The 21,716-nt window shown below is 41.6% G+C and overlaps 1 protein-coding gene across 1 annotated transcript; it reads right to left on the minus strand.

The window, feature by feature from the left end:
- Window positions 1–1,124: 1,124 nt before the first annotated feature.
- LOC135465716 (hemocyte protein-glutamine gamma-glutamyltransferase-like) lies at window positions 1,125–15,290 on the minus strand. Its single transcript, XM_064743032.1, has 16 exons — window positions 15,073–15,290; window positions 13,840–14,079; window positions 13,010–13,270; window positions 11,643–11,918; window positions 10,834–10,952; window positions 10,428–10,541; window positions 9,737–9,911; window positions 8,845–8,992; window positions 8,562–8,665; window positions 7,913–8,072; window positions 6,463–6,578; window positions 6,153–6,232; window positions 5,569–5,770; window positions 3,955–4,115; window positions 2,640–2,785; window positions 1,125–2,233 (listed from the first exon to the last, which is right to left on the minus strand). The coding sequence occupies exons 1-16, from the start codon at window positions 15,083–15,085 to the stop codon at window positions 2,044–2,046; spliced, it is 2,505 nt and encodes an 834-aa protein (XP_064599102.1). The 5' UTR covers window positions 15,086–15,290; the 3' UTR covers window positions 1,125–2,043.
- Between the last annotated feature and the right edge of the window lie 6,426 nt (window positions 15,291–21,716).

The following is a 21,716-nucleotide window of genomic DNA, read 5'->3' on the forward strand; positions in this document are numbered from 1 at the left end:
CTCCAATGCCAATACGCCGGAGAGTGATTGCCCTCCATCAAGAAGGCTACAAACAGTCCGATGTTGCCGATTTTGTAGGCATATCGCAAAGTACAGTCAGCAAAATCATCAGACGTCATCGAGACGTGGGTCATTTGCGGCCACGTCAAACTCCAGGACGACCACGACTGACTACGAGACGGGATGACCTCCGACTGCTCAATCTCTCTCGCACAAACCGGAAAATGTCTGCGAACCATCTTCGCCGTTTGTTGGCGGAGGCATTACGGAATCAATGTTTCCCGAACAACGGTGAATCGCAGATTACTTCAGCATGGTTATCGAGCAAGACGTTTGACCAAATGTCCCCGCCTAACCGCCCAACATAGAGTCCAAAGGCTTCGCTGGGCTAGGGAGCACAGACAATTGCAGTTAGGGCATTGGCGACATGTGCTCTTCACGGATGAGAGTCGCTTCTTCCTGAAACCTGTGGACGGAAGGCAAAGGGTTCGTCGTTTGCGAGGAGAAAGTCTTCGAAATAACTGTGTGCAGGAAAACAATCAAGGGGGTGGCGGTTCAGTAATGGTTTGGGCCGGTATTCACTATGGTGGAAAAGCGCCGTTGGTGGTGCCCGACGAAAACGTCAACGCCGTCGTGTACATTGATATCCTTGAAAACCATTGCCTTCCATACGCACGAAGGGTTTATGGAGACAATTTTCGTTTGCAAGACGACAACGCTACACCACACAGGGCCGCTGCAACACGAGAATTTCTTCGGGCACAAGGGGTGGAGCAGTTACCTTGGCCATCATGTTCCCCTGATATGAACCCAATAGAACATGCCTGGGACAAGTTAGGGCGAGCCATCAACGCACGTGACAATATTGCTGAAAATCTGCAAGAACTGGCACAGGCTCTGATCAATGAGTGGAACGTTCTGCCCATTGAATTCATTAACAATCTGGTCGACAGCATGTAACGACGTCTTGACGCATTGATTCGTGTCAGGGGTGGTCATACGAGATATTAATGACTGTTTATCTTACAAACTGTATTGTCTGTAACTTATAATACGAAGGGAACAAATACGTTTATGTTTGTGATATGGAGACATTGCAATCCTTTCGTCTTGAAATGCCAGTTTTTGTTTTTACGCCGTTCTACAGCCTATAATCGATCCATTAAAGATTACAATAGGCTGATATGTGTAGAAAAGACCAACATTTGGTGTTATGCTGATATCTACGCCATAATCAAGCATTCAATACCGCGTACAATTAGAATAACTCCGAATTCAGTCGTCGAATTAATTTATTCCAACTTTATGGTCAACAGTGTAGTTTAATGTAAATATTACCCACGGGTTTGTGTATACACTTTGCAGTTCACTATCAAATAAATCTCCAGAAATAACAAAAACTCTGCAGGACTTGTGTACATATGCTCACTTTCTAACGTACAGCTTAAAGAAGATGAACACTGATATCTCAGAATGATACATTAGAATATATCAATGCGACATAATAACTTTCGTTTACATTTGTAGGGCTCGTTTCTGTTTGGTACATATATTTCTTTAACATATTAGTACATTTTTACAAAGTATATTACTAAAATTTATTTTCAGTCTTATGTTCATTAACATCGAAAATATTGTTACATACAGGAAGACTTGTATGGCAGAGGGATCACGCATTTTATAAACATATGTCTACACACGGTATATGGTTACCAAAAGCTATTTTCAAAAGGGTCTACAAAGTTGACTTTGCTGCCTTCTTTATCTTACAATCTAATACCTTTGCTATCGGTAAGGGTAGTCCGCATGGGTAACGATATGACGTCAGAGTAGATGAAGCCTTCGCTCCTGGGCCCACTTACTAAGAACTTCGTAAATAAATCTTTCGTAACTTTTCTCATAAGTGACGTCGCCTTATGGCACTATAATCTAGACAACGTTTCACGAAAAAAGTTACGAGAAATGTAACTTACGAAGTTTTGTGGAAGTGGTCCCTGCACGTGACGCCATCATACATACATATATGATTTGTGACGTCACCATTCATGTATGAACAGTGACATCAGCATGCATGTTTTCATTTATGACGTCAATTGGTGGGACGTCGATTTCAACTTGGCCCGTGATATCTGGAAGCTCCTTGCAGTCGAAATTAGCGATGATGGCTCGATTACCCGCCTTTCTGGGTGTTAGACTGATAGTCTCTGAGAATTTACCTAAAGCTGGAACCGTTCTGAAAATAGAATTAGACAGTAGACATGGGCTAATTTCAACACCAAAACATATACAGTTACAGAAAATCGTTCGATACGGGACGACCAGAATTCGACAAGCAATCGGAAACGTTAGTTTCAGTGTCTAGTTGTCTGGAACCCAAAGTAAGTGGAGTCAGCTATCTCCTAATTTTCTCAGTCAAGCGGTCTAAAAGGTTGACATGTATTGCTGGTGATTTGTGCTCAGACTCTGGAGTCGTTCGAAACCCGGGTGGCCAAATTTTTTAACACTATGATCTGTGTGACATCCAGAATTGTAATCTGTAATGAAGAATGTGCTGTGGCATTTCTAAAGGTCATCCAGCTACCTGGTCAATATCCTTGCAAAGATAATGCAATGAGAAGAGTTAGAAGGGATTAACTCACGTCTGCTTTGGGCGGATTATCTTGCCACTGGATCGCAATCCGGGTCCCTCCAGACGCAGGGACAACTCAGTTAACGGCACAGATAGAGGGTTCTCTACCTCCAGCAAAACCTCAAAAGGTTTGTCGATGATGTATGGGCCCCTCGGCTGTATAACGGAGAAATTAAACACATTTATTTCCTTGGTTGACCTTTAATACCATATTCAATTATTCAGTTATATGGCTGTGGTCAAGTTTATAATAGGGGAAAGCCAGGGCGTCGGATTTGCTTATGCTTAAAGCTGTATTCGAACTGGCCACACCTTAATAATTTCAACGTTTTTTTTACTTCGCTCTACTACAGGAGATTCCTTGACTTTGTCCAGTCATACAATAGTTCGATCCAGTTACAGGGTAATCTAAGTTGGCTCATCAATGGAAACCTCTCCGGACATATTTTCGCGTCATATCTATAAATCGATGTTGCATAATGATGCGCCCTCTCGTCTGCCATGCATACTTAAAATGGACATTCAGACTTGCCACAACTCCCCCACTCTAGGGTTTCATTGGTGGAAATATGCTGTAACATGTATTTGACCTGGACTTGAACTGCTCACCAAAGTTGTCAGTCAACCCTGAGAGTGTTCAGAAATGACCCAGCGTTTAGTGAGCAGTACTTTCTCCGCCACGGCACACCATTCGAATGTATCGATCGTATGCTCTGTACACCTGGTTTTATACAGAAAGGGGACGTAATCCGTATTAACACGTGAACGAGAAGAACTTCTTGGCAATTCAATGGTTGAAGTGGAGGTGTGGCTTCATAAATATTCACTTAACTTACACAGGGACAGGTGTCCACTACCGTGTCTCCATTCTGTGACATAAACGACTGAACAGCCGTCACGAGTCGTTAGCTGTTGGTAGCAGCCAATGAAGGCTGTGAGGGAATACACATTCTTGTGCATTCTTATCGGAAATGACTTACGTCTCATCCGCAACAGCGCACTGTGTGATTGCATTGTTTGCCATAAATGTTGTACCCTCGTTTAGTGAGGTAATAAAGTGACCACATTCTTCACTGATATCTAGAACTGAAATGGTCAGGAATCCTGTCATCATAACTGTAAATATAAGTGTGACTCTCAAATGTATTCTACTCTCTGCTCTGCGTATACTTCCACAACAGTTCAAGGAATTGCTTTTGCTCCTTTGCGCTGACAATTTTTCACCCAGTTCTATGTGCCGAAAGTCTGAAATAAAGCAATATTATTATTAAAACACTGTATGTCCAGGTGACTTAAGAGACGCGTTGAGATAAAACGCCACTTACCGTGACGATTATATCTGGGTGATCAAACGTAAACTCTTCCTCCTTCATGAAGCTTTCGTCGTTTTCACGCACCTTGCCGGCCACCTCCACCCTCATACCGTCCTCCCCGTGTAGCTTCTCCAGATAATCCTCCACGCTAATTGACACCGTCAGCAACTTACCTGTGCAATCAGAACAAAGAACTGGATGGTGTGTAGAGAACTGTGTGGTGTGTAGAGAACTGAGCGGTGTGTAGAGAACTGTGTGATGTGTAGAGAACTGTGTGGTGTGTAGAGAACTGTGTGGTGTGTTCAGAACTGAGCGGTGTGTAGAGAACTGTGTGGTGTGTACAGAACTGAACGGTGTGTAGAGAACTGAGTGGTGTGCAGAGAACTGTGTGGTGTGTAGAGAACTGTGTGGTGTGTAGAAAACTGGATGCCGTGTAGAGAACTGGATGGTGTGTAGAGAACTGGGAGGTGTGTAGAAAACTGGGAGGTGTGTAGAGAACTGTGTGGTGAGTAGAGAACTGTGTGGTGTGTAGAGAACTTAGCGGTGTGTAGAGAACTGTGTGATGTGTAGAGAACTGTGTGGTGTGTAGAGAACTGTGTGGTGTGTTGAGAACTGAGCGGTGTGTAGACAACTGTGTGGTGTGTAGAGAACTGAACGGTGTGTAGTGAATTGTGTGGTGTGTACAGAACTGTGCGATGTGTAGAGAACTGTGTGGTGTGTAGAGAACTGTGCGGTGCGTAGAGAACTGTGTGGTGTGTAGAGAACTGTGCGGTGTGTAGAGAACTGTGTGGTGTGTAGAGAACTGTGCGGTGTGTAGAGAACTGTGTGGTGTGTAGAGAACTGAGCGGTGTGTAGAGAACTGTGTGGTGTGTAGAGACCTGTGCGATGTGTAGAGAACTATGTGGTGTGTAGAGAACTGAGTGGTGTGTAGAGAACTGTGTGGTGTGTAGAGAACTGTGCGGTGTGTAGAGAACTGTGCGGTGTGTAGAGAACTGTGTGGTGTGTGGAAAACTGTGTGTTGTGTAGAGAACTGTGCGGTGTGTAGAGAACTGTGCGGTGTGTAGAGAACTGTGTGGTGTGTAGAGAACTGTGTGATGTGTAGAGAACTGTGTGGTGTGTAGAGAAATGTGTGGTGTGTAGAGAACTGGTGGTGTGGGCATTTCTTGAGTTACAAATTCAGAAGTTAATACCTACACGCCCATCTATGAAGGCTACACACGTACTCTCCCCAGATTCCTAGATTATACACATGTCCACCCATAAAGGTTGAACACTTAGTTTCTCTAAATTTCACATTTAGATTTATGTCCACCTTTGAAGGTAAAACAATCAATCTCTTCATATTTCACATTTATATTCATATCCACACATGATTTCACCTCCCATGATGGTGAAACACTTACTCTCTTTCGATTACACCGTGGCTAAACACTGACTCTCTCCAGGTTACACCACGGCTAAACACTTACTCTCTCCAGAATACACAACAAAACACTTATTCTCTCCAGATTGTACCACAAAACACCTACTCTCTCCATAATACAAAACAAAACACTCTTTGCAGATTACACCACGACTAAACACTTAGTCTCTTGAGATTTCATCCCAAGAAAGCTAAACACTTACTCTCTCCCGATCTCAGAAGCTCTCCCAGGAAGGACAGAGACTTGATGATTTCCAGTTCCGCGCCTGTGTACTTGATCATTTTCACAGTAATTGTGATGTCGACTGTACTTCTCACTCGACTGACATTCTGCACGTGGCTCCGGATCTCAAAGTTCGAACCCACCATTACTGTCTCCAGGTTATCAATAAACACAGAAATTCCCTGAAAATGAACAATGACTGAATGGCCAAGTGCTATTTAAATCACTGCATTCTTCTTTTTACTTAATGTTGGTTAAACTAGGGAGAGTGTAAGTCACTGATATTGAAGCATTTATATGAACAATTAAAATGAAATCCTAACTCAGGTAAATTGACAAGTGGCCTAATTTCACCTGTTACGTGTGGCACTATCGCCTCCCTTCTGGTTGTACTCGCTTTGTTCTCGTCTTTTATAATACTCACATTGACAGTATTTCAGGTCTAATATAGCAAAATCACGAAGAACAAATCCACGAGACGTGAAACTGGCTGTCGTGCACATGAAAACAGATTTGTCCGTTTTATCAGGTAATAATGTCATTTTCTTATATAGATGCATTTACCTGGTCAACGCCTTCAAAGTTCCCAATGTTGCCGACGTACCTGGCGACAGTTTCCAACACTAACTTCTCGTCGTTGCTACCTTCAAAAGAAAACGCAGAGTTGCTCTAATGCGTATTAAAGTAAATACAAATCTACCAGTCACACTACGTTATACAACATTAACGTCCATGACAGGCATAAAAAACAGTGCGTTTTTGAATGGTTTAGGGCGAAGCGTCGAATAAGGACATTTGGTTTGGGCTTACAAGTTCAACGGTGTCACCTGAAACGCCGCCAATGTTGTTACGACTTTACTGATTGATCTCATACCGTCTGGTGGTTTGTAAAGGTGAGTACAGTCTAATCTGTCAGGATGGTCTCCGATTCCGAAATGCATCTGCAGAGGCCTTCCATTTGGAGCTTTTGTGGACAGTTTCTTCCCAACCCTGCATGACAAAAACACGCCTAAATCACAAACTCATCAGGTGATAGTAAGATATGGGGTTGGAGATAACTAATTTAGGCCTGGATAAGCGAAGAAGTCATGAGAGAAATATAAAGCTATTCTTTTGTTAAAGCAATGACTATATGAATATACCGCTGTGACAAAGACGTGTACAATGTTCCAGGTGTAGACATATACAGATATTCACAAACTCTCTCCAGATATACATGCACTCAGATTGCTGGTATATCTCACGATGTAAGAAAGACACACGGTATTCTATAGTTTGTGCTATTTACAGCATGTAGGTTTGCGAAAAAAATCTCTGCTGTTTGTGCAAAATATGGTGTTAAAGTCTAATCCACAAACAGTGACAATATGTGGAGGCCTTGTGCTATTGTCTATTCAAAGCCCATGTCTTGTGCTGCTGTCAGCTTCGTGTCCATGTCTTGTGCTATTACCCATTTTGTGTCCATGCTTTGTAGTATTGTCCATTTTGTGTTCATGTCTTGTGCTACTGTCCACTTTATGCCCGTGTCTTGTGCTGTTGTCAACTTCGTGTTCATGTCTTGTGCTATTAACCATTTTGTGTCCAAGTCTTGTGCTACTGTCCATTTTGTGTCCATGCCTTGTGCGACCGTCCATTTTGTATCCATGCCTTATGCTACTGTCCACTTTGTGCCCATGCCATGTGTCATCGTCCATTTTGTGTCCATGTCTTGTGCTACTGTCCACTTTGTTTAAATATCTGCATATACTTTTTAAAAATTAGAACACAAATGATAATTCTGCTAAGAAAGTAGCCCCCCCCCCTCCCACGCTGGTTTCCTGTCCGGTCCTACATCCGGGTGGTTGTAGGTTTCTCCCGGACTCTGCCCAGTGTCCTACCACCATTAAGCTCGGCCGCTGTCGTATAAATGAAATATTCTTGATTAAGTCGTAAAATTGTAATCAAATAAATAAATAAGAATTTACCTCCGAGAAAAGGAAGCTCATATTTATGGCGATATAATAGATAATCTTTCTGTCCTTAAACATGCATTAAGCTTGCATTTCATTTCTTGGACTTTCCGTGTCGACAATGTAATCTCTCACACTATTATTCTCTATACGTTTAGAAATAACCTACGTTCAGAGTAACTATGAATTTTAGACTGCATTTAATGCTTAAAGGCAGTAAAACAATGCTGTAAAGTTGTCGGTAATGAGGTTATTTTGAATTATTTTTAGCATATCAGGAGAAAATGTGGTTTTATTCACCATCACGTACTAGAAGGATATGAAAGCTAACCCCACACCCATGTGCTAAACGAAATTATATGTTTTACCACTCACTTTTTCTTATTCACTTCAGCGACCTTGAGACCGCCAAGAGTAACCTCATGATACACGACATTGGCGTTCACCTCAGCAAAGACAAAGGGTGAGTCATGAGGCAGCCACAGATGTCCTTTACGGATGGCCGCCACTGGCGACGGTCCACACTGGAACATGCCTGTTACATACAACACAGCAAATCAAGTTCGGTTTTCTCGCTAGTAATCTTGTAAGTAAATGGTTTCGGTTTTGACTTTTTTAGACCATACTCAAAAAGGTTTCATCCCTATGATGACAGTTACCTTTATGAGTGTAGGAAAACCACCGACCTTTAACAAGTTACCGATGCACTTTCACGCCTTAGACATACAAGCTTGCACACGATATGGTTGGAAAGCAAGTGTTCCACGAGCGTTATACACTGCACAAAAGATTCCGCAAACCTCGTCAAGCGCTAATTGTCTTCTAATTCTCACAACCAGTCAGTGCGCAAGATGGTTTTTTTAAATTTTTTTTTATATCATCTCTATACATAGAGAGAAACACCTGTACCACTCGGCCACGACCAGACTGGTGTGATTAACAAGTGATTAACAACAATTCCCACCTCATTAGCCTTTATAGATATTCTGATATGTTTGACTTGGGATAAAAGTTGCCTGTGTACCTTCGCTAGTTTCCTGTGGTGTGGCGTCGATGGCTTGCCAACCATCGTAGCCCTTGGGTAGATCAGCGCGTGACATCCAGACCTCGTTCCACACGTGGAAGTTCCTAGCAAAGAACACAAATGTCGGAGTAATATTTTGTTGCGTTTTCTTCCGATAAACTTGACATCAGTCTTTGGGATGTGTAATTCTTCAGTGCAGAACGTTATTTTATTAATAAAACAAATGAAAAAAGGACGAACTAAAAGCATTAATTGATAGATAGTCAAAGTTTTATTTGCATACCAAATGGAATCACTCGCCATTCCTCTCAGTTCGATCCTTCTCCCGTTCTCTATTTTGAAGTACTTGTCAATGGTAGCACTGGCATCTGTATCATGAGCACTCTCAAAGTTGGTAATACTGCGACACGGTAAGCCCAACGCCCTGCACACTGAAGTCAGAATCAGCATTTCAATGATCCGCCTTATACATGATGCAAAACTATGTTGGCATACAATGTATGATAGCCTCTGTAAAATACCATGCACATGCTGTCACTTGGTGTCTGGTTTAATGTCTTTGAAATAGCGTTACAGTGAGGTAGCACTATAAATCTGTCAGACTGTATTTAACCTCAGGAAAACAAATGTTCAAACGCCTTCAAAGTTGATTTTTCTCCATATTCCTCAAAACTCAGTGGTCGCTCTCTGTTGCATCACCAGTTGGCTTGTTTAATTTTATCCTTACTATGAAATGCTCTTGAGGTTTCAAGTATATATGCAGACTCTCTCCCGTCTCACTATTGTCGCTGTTTATCTGTGCTGTTTACCTCACGCGCCACTCTCTGGGTTTTGTTCACTTCACTGTAACCACTAAGAATTTTTTGTGCAGAAATCTTGAACAACGCCAAGATGGCTAACGTGACGGTGAAGAGAAAGGAAATGAATTCAGGAAACACAAAAACTCTGCCTCAACCTTTGTTCTTAATAATACTTCGTAGATATGCATTCTTTGTACATCAAGTATGTTCAGCATGATTGTAACAAAGTCCTAAATCAAATTTATTAAGAACTAATCATTATAGTTCTGCGCAGGAAAATTAATGGTTAGGCTGACACTGCGCAGGTCCATGTCGCGCGGTTTTAACTTGTCTAGTAGTGGCTATAAATAAAGTAAAGCAAGCGCATGCGTTTACCTGTTGTCAAGAGTCCAGAAAACACCCAGCACTGTCCATACTTCACAGGTTCTTTTGTTTCCATGTATTGTTTCAAGATAGCTTCACTTCCACTCCAGGACGTTGGTCGTTGTCCGTCGTCGTAGACCCCTGACCAGTTGCCAACCAGCACGCCGTTGTCGTCGCAATTATTCACCTGAGAAAATAGAAGGTGATCTCGATTCGATTTTTGGTGAAGAGATATAAAATAAGTAGAAAATAAGCATGCTGGAAGTATTGCCTTGGTAACACAGGTCACCTATCTAAATACGTCAGAATACGCCAGAGTTCAAAGTAGGCCAAAAGCGGCCATCATTCTATCGAAAATCAACAAATTCACAAGGTATCAGATAATGTTATACCAGTTTGGACAGCATCTGGCAAATGGTCACAAGCTATCAGATAATGTTTTACCAGTTTGGACAGCGTCTGGCTGATAGTTATGAGGTTTCAGATAATACTTACCATTTTGGACAGCATCTGGCTGATCCTTCCAAGGTTTGAGATAATGTGTTACAATTCTGGACAGCATCTGGCTGATCCTTACAAGGTTTGAGATAATGTGTTACCATTTTGAACAGCATCTGGCAGATCGTTACAAGGTTTGAGATAATGTGTTACAATTTTGGACAGTATCTGGCTGATCGTTGCAAGGTCTCGGATAATGTTTTACCATTTTGGACAGCATCCGGCTGATCATCACAGGATTGGACATTTCCTTGGTAATCTCGAGACCATAACCTTTCCGAAGCAGATGAAGACTGGCGTCTAGAATTCCATCCTCAAACTGTAAGGGAAGAAACACGCCATTGAGAGTAACGTTTACAATTTTAACTAATTTTAACTAAACATCTTCTGCATTTTCTCTTTTTTTCTCTTTTATTCCATGTAAAAATCACCGAACTATTTCGTGAGTAACTTTTCAAAGGTCGGTGTCCTGTACTTCCTGTTTCCTCCTCACAATAAAACTGGCTGCCACCGAACTGGCTCACTATGGTGTTAAACAACTGTCAAATAAATAAATAAATACGATAAGCAAAACTTGATAGTATACCCGTTGTATCTAGTGTCTAACTAACCTGTCCGAAAAACCAGGGCCTGGCCCTGGGCTTTGTGTAGGCGCCGTACCACTGACAGCCCTGGTCGTTTAGGATGTACTCGTCCAGCAGATCCTGGGTGTCCATGTACACTATGTCGTCTGAGGAAGCAGAGAATAAACGGCCTGGTATTATAAGTAAGAAAACGAACAGACAGCAGTGAAACGAGATAATCAAAAATAACTATACGGTTCGCGAATGAATGAAAGTTACATGAACACGTAAGCTAGATCAATTTGTCATGTTAAGTTTCTATGTTAAATTAACAATTTTACTGACTCTTCATTGAGTGTTAACACAGAGTATTCTGTTTATTCCACTGAAGTTTTACGCCGTATGCTCAAGAAAATTTCACATACGACAGCGGTCAGCATTATGGCAGGTGGCTGCAGACGTGGGCCATACAGGAAGCAAGCAAGAGTTGACCTGACTTAGACTCACAGCGACCTCATTCGTGAGAGTCGACCACGGAGGTCCCCGAGGTTCCCGAGGATTCATTTATGTTTCATTCTCGGAAGTCTTATGGGTGTGGAATTAAACCAAACATGAAAGCAACTGCGCAGCGAAACATGGGGGAACCGGTGTGTAGGTCTAACGCACAGAAAAACATGGGGACTTGGAGACACTCGTGTGGGCGTAACTCATAGAGGTAGACAAGCCCTGTATATGCCTAGCCTAAGCTGAATTTTAAGTTGAAGGTTTTAACACTGAAATCCCTTTCTCCACTACCATCTAACCTTCGTCGATTCTGTATCCCTGTAAGCAGATCTGGTAAAGTGTGAAAGTCTTACCACGACAAAACGGGTTTAGGAGGATGTAGACGTTGTCCGGTTCGTCGTACTCGAACACCTTGTCCGTCCCATCCTGTTGGCTCAGCACGGTTTGGACAGCAAAGTCCCATTCTCCGATAATGGAGTTAACGGCGGGGTACACGGACAGTTTCACGTCATTACCTCTGATGGACTGAATCGATGCTCTCCAGGCCGTGATGTCAGGGATAGAAGAATACGACTTCTCATTCACCCTGATAACAATCTCTGTTCCTTTATTAGGTAAAGGTGTATCCCCTAAAACAGTGCGATTTAAACATTTATGTAGATATTTTAATTATTTCCCACTCCACGAAATGACGATATATATAAAGGTTGTTAGTAATTGTAAATCGAGTGTTTAAAAACGAACTGGGCTATCATTGGTCAGAGCATTCTGTTTTAGCGATGATGTCTTTGGTGATAGGGCTTAAAATTGCGAACTTAGAATAAGATTTTTATATGGTCGAGAAGGCAAGACGGCGATTGGACGATATCGGCTTCCATAATCAAGCGTCTGGGATGAGGTGATTATGTTTCATAACAGATGGCTTTAGCACTATTTCACCTGTGTATACAGGTGGTTTTAGTACTGTTTCACCTACGTTAACAGGTGGCTTTAGCACTGTTTCACCTGCCTTAACAGGTGGCTTTAGTACTGTTTCACCTGTGTCAACAGGTGGCTTTAGAACTGTTTCAGCTGCGTTAACAGGTGGCTTAACCACTGTTTCACGTACGTTAACAGGTGGCTTCAGTACTGTTTCACCTACGTTAACAGGTGGCTTTGGTACTGTTTCACCCGTGTCAGCAGGTGGCTTTAGTACTGTTTCAGCTACGTTAACAGGTGGCTTAAGCAGTGTTTCACCTGTCTTAACAGGTGGCTTTAGTACTGTTTCACCTACGTTAACAGGTGGCTTAAGTACTGTTTCACCTACGTTAACAGATGGCTTTAGTACTGTTTCACCTACATTAACAGATGGCTTTAGTACTGTTTCACGAACGTCAACGGGTGGTTTTTGTACTGTTTCGCCTGCATTAACAGTTGGCTTCAGCACTGTTTCACCTACGTTAACAGGTGGCTTTAGTACTGATTCACCTACGTTAACAGGTGGCTTAAGTACTGTTTCACTTACGTTAACAGGTGGATTAACTACTGTTTCACCTGCGTTAACAGGTGGCTTTAGTACTGTTTCACATACGTTAACAGATGGCTTTAGTACTGTTTCACCTACGTTAACAGGTGAACCTCCCGACCTAAAGTATAACAAATCCACTAGTCAAACTAGTCCACTCAAGCCCTCTGTATCCCATCAAGTCACGCAGGGAAGCATTAGCACTACCGCACATACCTATCCTGAACACAAGTCTCAGATCGTCCTTCTCTTTGTTGTACGGCCGGTCCATATTGAGGGTGATCAGGAATTCCTTACCCCGGCGGATCACCAGTTCACCATTTTCCTTTTCCCCATCATCGGACACCCGATCCTGTGTCTTGTCGTACTTGTCCGTCCGATGAGCCCGTGTATTCTCCGCGATGTGGAAGTCGACGTCCTCTACGTGGAGAACCTTTAGGACCTCCTCGCTGGGCGGTTCAGGCTCCTCAGGCTCCTCTGTACACCACAGAGACATGGGTTTAACTATCTGCTTAGGTCACATGCACTCAGGAATATCAACTTATTTTGACGGCGGTCAACCTTAATTTATTGATTTAAAACAATATTCTGAAGATTTTTTTAACAAATAACGTGGTATTATCTCCGAAAAAGAGTTATGTCAATAAAAAAAAGAAAAATCCTCCAAAAAGGTCTTTTTTTACTATTTTCTAAGATTGTTGTTGATTATTGATACAGGACGATGGCTTTAAAACTTATTTGTCGAGGAAACCCGGAGAAAAAGAACTCGGAGAAAACCACCCTACCTCGCCAAGTCTTTGACAAATTTGACTTTAGACCGCAGCCGAAGCAGCGATGGTTGAATTCGAACTCTGGCCCTGATTGGTCATATGCTTTAGTTCTACAGACCAGCGATAGCCTGCCATAGAAGCACAATAATTGTTAACATCATAACTGTCAAAAAAAAAACAAAAGCCAAGAGTAGCATTGTTTATTTGCCCTGGCCTACTAAGCATTACTGTATTCTGGACAGAACAGGTAAACCCTATTAATAAGTAATAACTCACCCTCTTTGGGTGTTTCTGGTATAGTTCCCGGTCTGTAATAGAAACGGTCCCGGAACCGGAAATTAGGACGTCTTCGGAACCTCCGTCTTCGGCTATTTCCGTAGCGGAAGCGGTGTCCTGCCCAGGGGTCAAATGCCGAGTAGCGTGGATTGTAGCGGGAGCCTCCCCTGTACCATCGACGGCGGGGTGGCGGCACATAGGGGCGGAGGTAGCGGGAAAACATCTCCGAGAGACGATCTTCTGTAATGAGAAGGCGATTAAAATGAATGAATGAATGCCTGGAATGTAACAGCGTACTTTGTGTCTTCTTGTGGCAGAGCGAGTCCATGCCGCCAACGTCCTGCCACCAGTGAGGTATCATGCCAAAGTCACCAGACATGACAGCACTCCCCGTCACATTATACTGGCACCGTGCCAACCAGCCCTGTTTTCTTGTGCTAACCTCTGTGATGAGCGCCAAGCGAGGCAGCAATAAGTACCATTTTATACTGTCTTTGGTATGACCCGATCCGGATTTGATCCCTGGTCTCCAGACTTTGAGGCGGACGCTCTAACCATTAAGCCACTGAAGCGATCCCGAAGGCGATTAGGATTATACATTGTGACGGTTGGTCTATAAGGCCTGGCGCTGTATTGGTAGTGTCAGAATCGTTCCTGTGAATTAGCCTACAAGCGCCTGATCACTCAGGCCAGGTGTCAGACCTAAGATGGTCCGGGTTCACGTATTTTAAGTGCTCTCATCTGATGAACTAAAACTGGCTTTGTGTTGTAGGTTAGGAATTCATTAATCATCAAATCCGATGCCACCACATCAGCAAAATAATGTTCGGCACCAGGTGAACACAGCCCATTAAAATAAATAAATAAATAGATAAGCAAAATAATATGTGCCACTTAATTTGGAGTAGCGCAATTGAGAAAGGTACTTGTTCCGCACAAGCCATCATATACATGCAATAAAAGGTTTAGGAAAACATTTTAGCGTCTCTCTACCTTAATAATGTTTTAATGCAAAATGAAGGAAAGACACCTTGACAACCCACAGCGTGAAATATGCTCAGGCGCCTAAAGATATGCACATGCCCAAATTGCTTAGATTATGAAAAACCAAGAGGAATTAAGATGAAATGTATATTAAGCATCGTGTAGACAACATAAGTATATAAAGGAAGGCTTTTGTTGGAGCCGCTGTATTCAGATAACATGCAGAGATCTTTGTTATCTGCCACTTACCTGAAAAATCCATTTACGGTGGTACGGTAATACTATAGTACACTGAAACTGCGTTTGGTACAGTAGTACTATGGTTCAGCGGTACTGCACTTGGTACAGTGTTACTATGTACAATGGTACTACACCTAGTACATTAGTACTAGGGTACAATGGTACAGTGCTTGGTACAGTGACACTATGCACAATTGCACTACAATACAGGCCGCTTCGTTGGCCTTTACTTGTATCTTTCAGGTCTGAATATGACAAGCAGTAGTACAATCATATGACGCGCAAAATACAAAGTAGGCATCCGGAACGTGTCGTAATCTAAAACTTGAGATAAGTTGCATTTGTTATTTAAAGTCCATTTTGACCTGGAATTACGAATGAGTTCAATTATAGGCTGAGCAATTTGATATTGGATCATGACTGTCTACCTATACAGAAGTCAAACAGTAACAGGTAATTCAGGATGAAACACTTCGTTGCACCTTCAAGGGGTCTGAACAGTTCGAATCTGTAGCAGTCAAGCTGAAACATCCCTGTGCCGTCCCTTGTGGTACAATTAGCAATCACGTGTTCTGTCAATTCGAATTGTAAACACTGGATCTGCAACATTTGTTACTCGTGGTAACAAGAGGCCCCCTATGAGCTATAGCTAAATAGAACTATACAGGGGACGTATGCTTTCATAAAACATACAGGTTACTACTATGCCTAAATCACATTGACATCGATCAATATAGAATGCATAAAACTTGTCACATTTTCAGTCTGCTGGCAGAATAATTTATATTTATGGACAAAGACAGCATTCCTTTACTTAGAAAATTACATCCTCATGACCTTGTTTAGTGTTTTGTTCCCAAACCAAACTGTTCGATAATAAATGGCTCCTTACAATCCGGAAACCAAACTTTCGCTCTAGCAATAGCTCATCATATGCACATGCCATTTCTTTCCTTCATCAACATTGCTTCTCATACAAAGGAAAAAGGAAACGATCTACTCCCGTAATGCCTTTTGCAAGAATTTCACTAATATGTATTTATTCTCAACCGCCCAGATAACCTCCGGGACGTTACAAAGCAGAAGATAGGACTATCGGGAGCATTTTCCGGTTACATTCAATTATATTTTAGACATGCCATGGTGGATTACATGTACCATTAGTTGGCAAAATACTGTCAATGAAGGACACCGTGAGGCTTGCTACAAACTCAACTAACAATTTCACTTTCAAAGAATCCTTTGCTAAGAGCAGGACCCGGTGCACTCATATATGTAGGTACATTGTGCCTTTTACTGCATTAACCTCACCCGTCCAATGTACTGATCCTAGCTGGTGCCGCCGGATTCGTCAATGAACCCGCAGTTCCCTTGCTTGGCAATCCTAATACTTGGCAATGATAGTATCTTTGTTTCTTTTTCAGAGGATACTGTGTTGCGTTGGGGGATGGAAACACTCTTTCTCAGCACTACTGACTCGGAACCCGTGTATAAGGCACAGTCCTAACTTATGTTACATACCCTTTGCGTCGGCTCATTTAAAGCAATACCTTGTTATACCAGTTTTAATTTAATATACATGGAAAAAGAATTGCGAACAAAGTGAGTTAAATTTTCACCCATTTCGTCAGTGTTGTGATTTCCACATTTTTGCAGAAAATTAAGGATCATTCCACGCCACAATATCTACATTTCAAATTCATCACATTGACTATGTTTTAACACTTTATAGACCGGAAATTTAATCACTCAATTACACCATTGTGTTTATAGAAAAACACATGTGCATATGTACAGGTCAGCTGTTATGAACGACAAGAGCTGTCGACACCCGTCACGTCACACTTCCATTAAAACTGCGTGATACATCAGATGTATTGCGGCAAACCTTTGAAAGTTAAGGGAGAATTCATTCTCCCTAAACTTTATGGCTCCGGTCATGACAAAATGACACCGCTGATATGGAGGCCGAAACTAGTGACTGTGTCTCACATTCTGGATGGTGGATTTAATCAATGTATCAGACCATCCTGTACAATTCGTCTTTTAGCTGAATACATTACTAAACTATATGATTTTTTGGTTTTAAAATATGGTAAAATATATGAATATAATACAAATAAATGAAATTTTAACTAAGTTGTTTATCATTGTTTTTAAAATGACGTGAATAAGAGTGGTTGAAGCGAATATCTTTGACATAGACCTGAAAATTCTACAACCTATACACCGCATTTTATTATACCCATAAACTACCTGAGATTGGAATAATACGATTACAAGAGGATCAAAATATAAATTATGACATATGACCCATGACCAACACGTCAGGTTATTGACCCAGGTTCAGTTAATAAAGGGCGTCTCGAACAAATGTGGATTAATTGTAGAGTTTGATCGAAACACTATAGTTATAACAGAACAAAATGTCGGGCAGAGTTTTGTGTATGGCATTTGAAAACAATGATAAACACTTTGGTTAAAACTTCATTGATGTTGTAAGCAGGTGCGGTATATCTCCTATACCGCCATACTCAATGACCAGTAAAAACAAGTAAGGTACAGAGTACTATAAGACGCCCACAAATTCTGGCGTGTGGGATAGTTTCAAGCTTGGGTAATGAAATCACGCTCCCCTCCCCCGTGCACACCCCCCTCACAACCATTCGTTCCATTCTTGATCAGACAGGGTGGAATTGTGTGTAAATGTATGCGCTGGATCCATGTTACCATAGCTCTAAATACCGGAACCACAAGGCGATACTTCTACACATGAAGACCAGGGACATGTTGTTTATGGTGGCGCTATGACAACACATAAACTTTTCACTGTTGTGGCTCCTCCAGTTGTTAAGGTCAAGGTCAAGGTCAGCTTGGCAATAATGCCCGGGGGGACAGTGTCGATGAGTTAACAACGCGACACGGATACGTTAGACAGCATAGAACTCGTTGTGGGTCACTTGAGAGACTTTTTATGGAACCTCGAAGTTCTGCTCAATAAAATGCGCATTTTAATACATGTAACAAGTGCTCTTCAAATATATTTTGAGAGTTTCTTTGAGATGTTTTTGAGATGTTATACAATCTACAGATGTGTTTTTTTTTTTAATTGTTGCTCTGTTAATCAGTAGAGTCAGCAAAAGGAACTTGGCTGCATTTAGCACAAAGGCCACGATGAGTATGTGCATGAATAATAGATAGTTTACAAAACTCCTAACGAAATGCCAAGCTTACCTAACCAACACAGATCTTACCGGAAACAAGTGGGCACAATACACATAGACCCTTAATATGTTTTATCCTTTATAACATCCATTGAGTAATCCTTGGTTCCGCTTTTCTTTATATGATGCACAGTGTTAGAACATATGTGAAAAGTTTATATGGTAAAGTGTACATATACTGCAAGTAAAAATCTGCGTGTTTCTCATGACTCAAGTATACAATTACAGCATTCAAGGAAATCCGTTACACTGGAAAATAAGCTGACTGCACTAAGAAATTCTTGTACCGAACCTCAGTCCAGTTATATATTTACATAAATAAGTGTGTTTTAGATTGTATTTGAGCAATGTTAGCTGAAAATATCCTTAAACACAAGCAAAAAACAACAACAAAATTTTGCTTTACTGTATGGCTATGTATTGAATGTCGATAATTGCATGAAGACTTCAAAGCGCAGAGGAGTATACGTTGGGACTAATATAAACTGTCAGTTCGTCACAGGTTGTACTCACACATTTGGCAACACTGCATATCATTAATTAAGGTTTCTAATCGTTAGCGATGAACTTTGACCTGTCATTGCCGTTTTTGATTAATTACTGTAAGTCACCGGTAATTTCAAAATTTTTTCATTCACTAATAATCCCGCTGTGCGAACTGCAGTACCAAAGGGTGATCTTATTTGCTAAAACTCATGAGAAGTTATTTGTAAATTACTGTCAACCTCATAAAATATTACAAACAATATTTTACCAACATAAGCGGCTACAGCAGGGTGATAAGTTGTAAACTATTCACTGGGATACACTCTACCAGGCACATTTGGCACGATTTTTGTTAATCTTTCTATATGAGTGCTACACTTAGTGAACAGGGACATTCTGAAATATGGCATTAACTAATCTGTTTAGAGGTCCAACCACCCGAGGCATGATTTACATTCCATTTGTAACATGAACAAACCACTCAAAGGAAATTAAAGCATCAAATTGAAATTCACATGTATGTAACGTATTTTAAGGCCACAATCGAATGTAAATTTTGCAAATTATGTATACACTTAAAGGTATACAGAATCGATTCTGATTGGCTGGTGTGAGAGATAGGCAAGCCCTGGCTATGCCTAGCCTAAGCTTAATTTTAGGTATGGTACACTTATTCAAGTGTGACCAAGGCTGTTGGGTTTGACCCAGGAAACCCTATGTCCAGTGTCAGCCAATCAGCATCCATTCTGTATCCCTTTAAAATTGCTAATGTTGTGAGCCCCGAAGTACCAGGCGTAAGGTACTCCGATACCCACTTACTCACCTGTTGGTTGGGAGCGCATACAGACATGATTGTCCATTAATCACAAATTACAAACACGCAGTATATATTACGAGTACCGTTACTACACCGTTGACATTACTGTGTCTACAACAGGTGGATAAACCTTTGACACCAAGGATACCAAAACTTCAATACGAACAGTTGTACACGACATACAATACAACACGTCTAAAGTTACCGAAATGTTATTAGGTTTGAAACGTGGATTTCAATAATGCATGGCAATGTTTCATTATTCAAGGTTTTCGTATACAGCACTTATGCCTCGCAGTAATGCCTAGTCTAGATTAACCTACACAAAGCAAATATCTTCACAGCTAAAACATTTGTGTCTTTCTATTCCATTATTAAGAATTACTGACTTAAAATACGGGCCAGGTTGATGGATGGAGGAGACCAGACAAGGCCCAGTAGAAACCATCTCACCATGCCATCTGTGAAACCATCTCACCATGCCATCTGTGAAACCATCCCACCATGCCATCTGTGAAACCATCTAACCATATCATCTGTGAAACCATCTCACAATGCCATTTGTGAAACCATCTAACCATGCCATCTGTGAAACCATCTCACAATGCCATCTGTGAAACCATCTCACCATGCCATCTCCCTACGTCCTGACTTAGAGCCACAGTCTAATCTTCAGCTAATGGATCAACTTTGTAAGCTGTTAATATAATACAATATATATGTAACGTAACTGTCATAATCAAAACATCCGGGCAGAGAGCCCGGTTTCCTCAAAACAGCATGCTGACCACCGTCGTATAGGTGAAATATTCTCCAGTACGGCGTAAAACACCAATCAAATAAATAAATAAAACCATGACCAATATCACGTTCAGGCGAAGGCCTGACAGCACTAATACTAGCACTTATATATTTCTTTGATGACATGATAACGTTAGTGCCCGCACTATAATACCACACTTGTGTGATGAAATGACTTCATTATAAACAGCACTCGCGTGATATTTATGTGATGATATAATGGCCTAATAGTCAACACTTATGCCATCTTCAGGCCATGACTACTTTATATACAGCACTGTATATGTGATAGCATAACTGTATTATTTTCAACAATCGTTTCACATTTGTGTGATGACATAACTTTACTATTATCAACAATCGCTTCACATTTGTGTTATGACCTGCCTGCATGATTATCAGCACGCGCTTCACATTTGTGTGGCCTGACTGCCTTATTATCAACACTGGCTTCACATTTCTGTGATGACATGACTGCAGTATTATCAACACACGCTTCACATTTGTGTGGTCTGACTGCAAGATTATCAGCTCTGGCTTCACATTTGTGTGGTCTGACTGCATGATTATCAGCACTCGCTTCGTATTTGTGTGTTGTCTAATTGCGTTATTATCAACACTCGCTTCGCATTTGTGTGCTGACCTAATGACGGTGTCAGTGCGACTTACACCACCTAAAACCACAGCATGACGACAAACTACGGCATCTGAAACTATTGTTCGATGACAGACCACATCATTGTGATCAACACTTACCTTCACCTACGAGCGCTAAACTCACAACCCTCTACAGGTATCTCACGAAGCGTACGGGTAACTGGGCGTATCCGCGGGTCCACGGCAACACGAAAACTAATACTGACAATAGTACAAAACAGATACAACGCTCAGCCAGGCGACGATGGTTTCTCTGACCTTCACTCGGTTAAATAGGTCGTTCATTGAGTAGAATAGCAATAAATAATAATAGAATAACCACCAGCCGAAGAAAATAACGAAACCCAACTGAACGGCGGCGTATGCACATGCTCTTTGTAGGCCCCACAGGGGGTACCACGTATCTGAAATGGTACGCTGAAATCTTCCAGTCCTCACCAGCTTGATACAAAGTGCATCCAGCCATGTGCTGTAATATTTCTACATTTTCACGGTCTAGCGGACGATGGTGTGCAAAGGCATAGTTCGCTTGTATGTACGGTGTTTGTGTGCTTTTGTAAGGCGTGTTGAGCCACCTTTACTTCCATATACGTGGACCTTGCCCTGAGACAGAGTGTTATTGGATATTGAGAATATATAAGTGAAATAAAAGCCAAATGTAGCCTACA

The sequence above is a fragment of the Liolophura sinensis genome, chromosome 5 (assembly GCF_032854445.1).
Source record: "Liolophura sinensis isolate JHLJ2023 chromosome 5, CUHK_Ljap_v2, whole genome shotgun sequence".
Taxonomy (NCBI): Eukaryota; Metazoa; Mollusca; class Polyplacophora; order Chitonida; family Chitonidae; genus Liolophura; species Liolophura sinensis.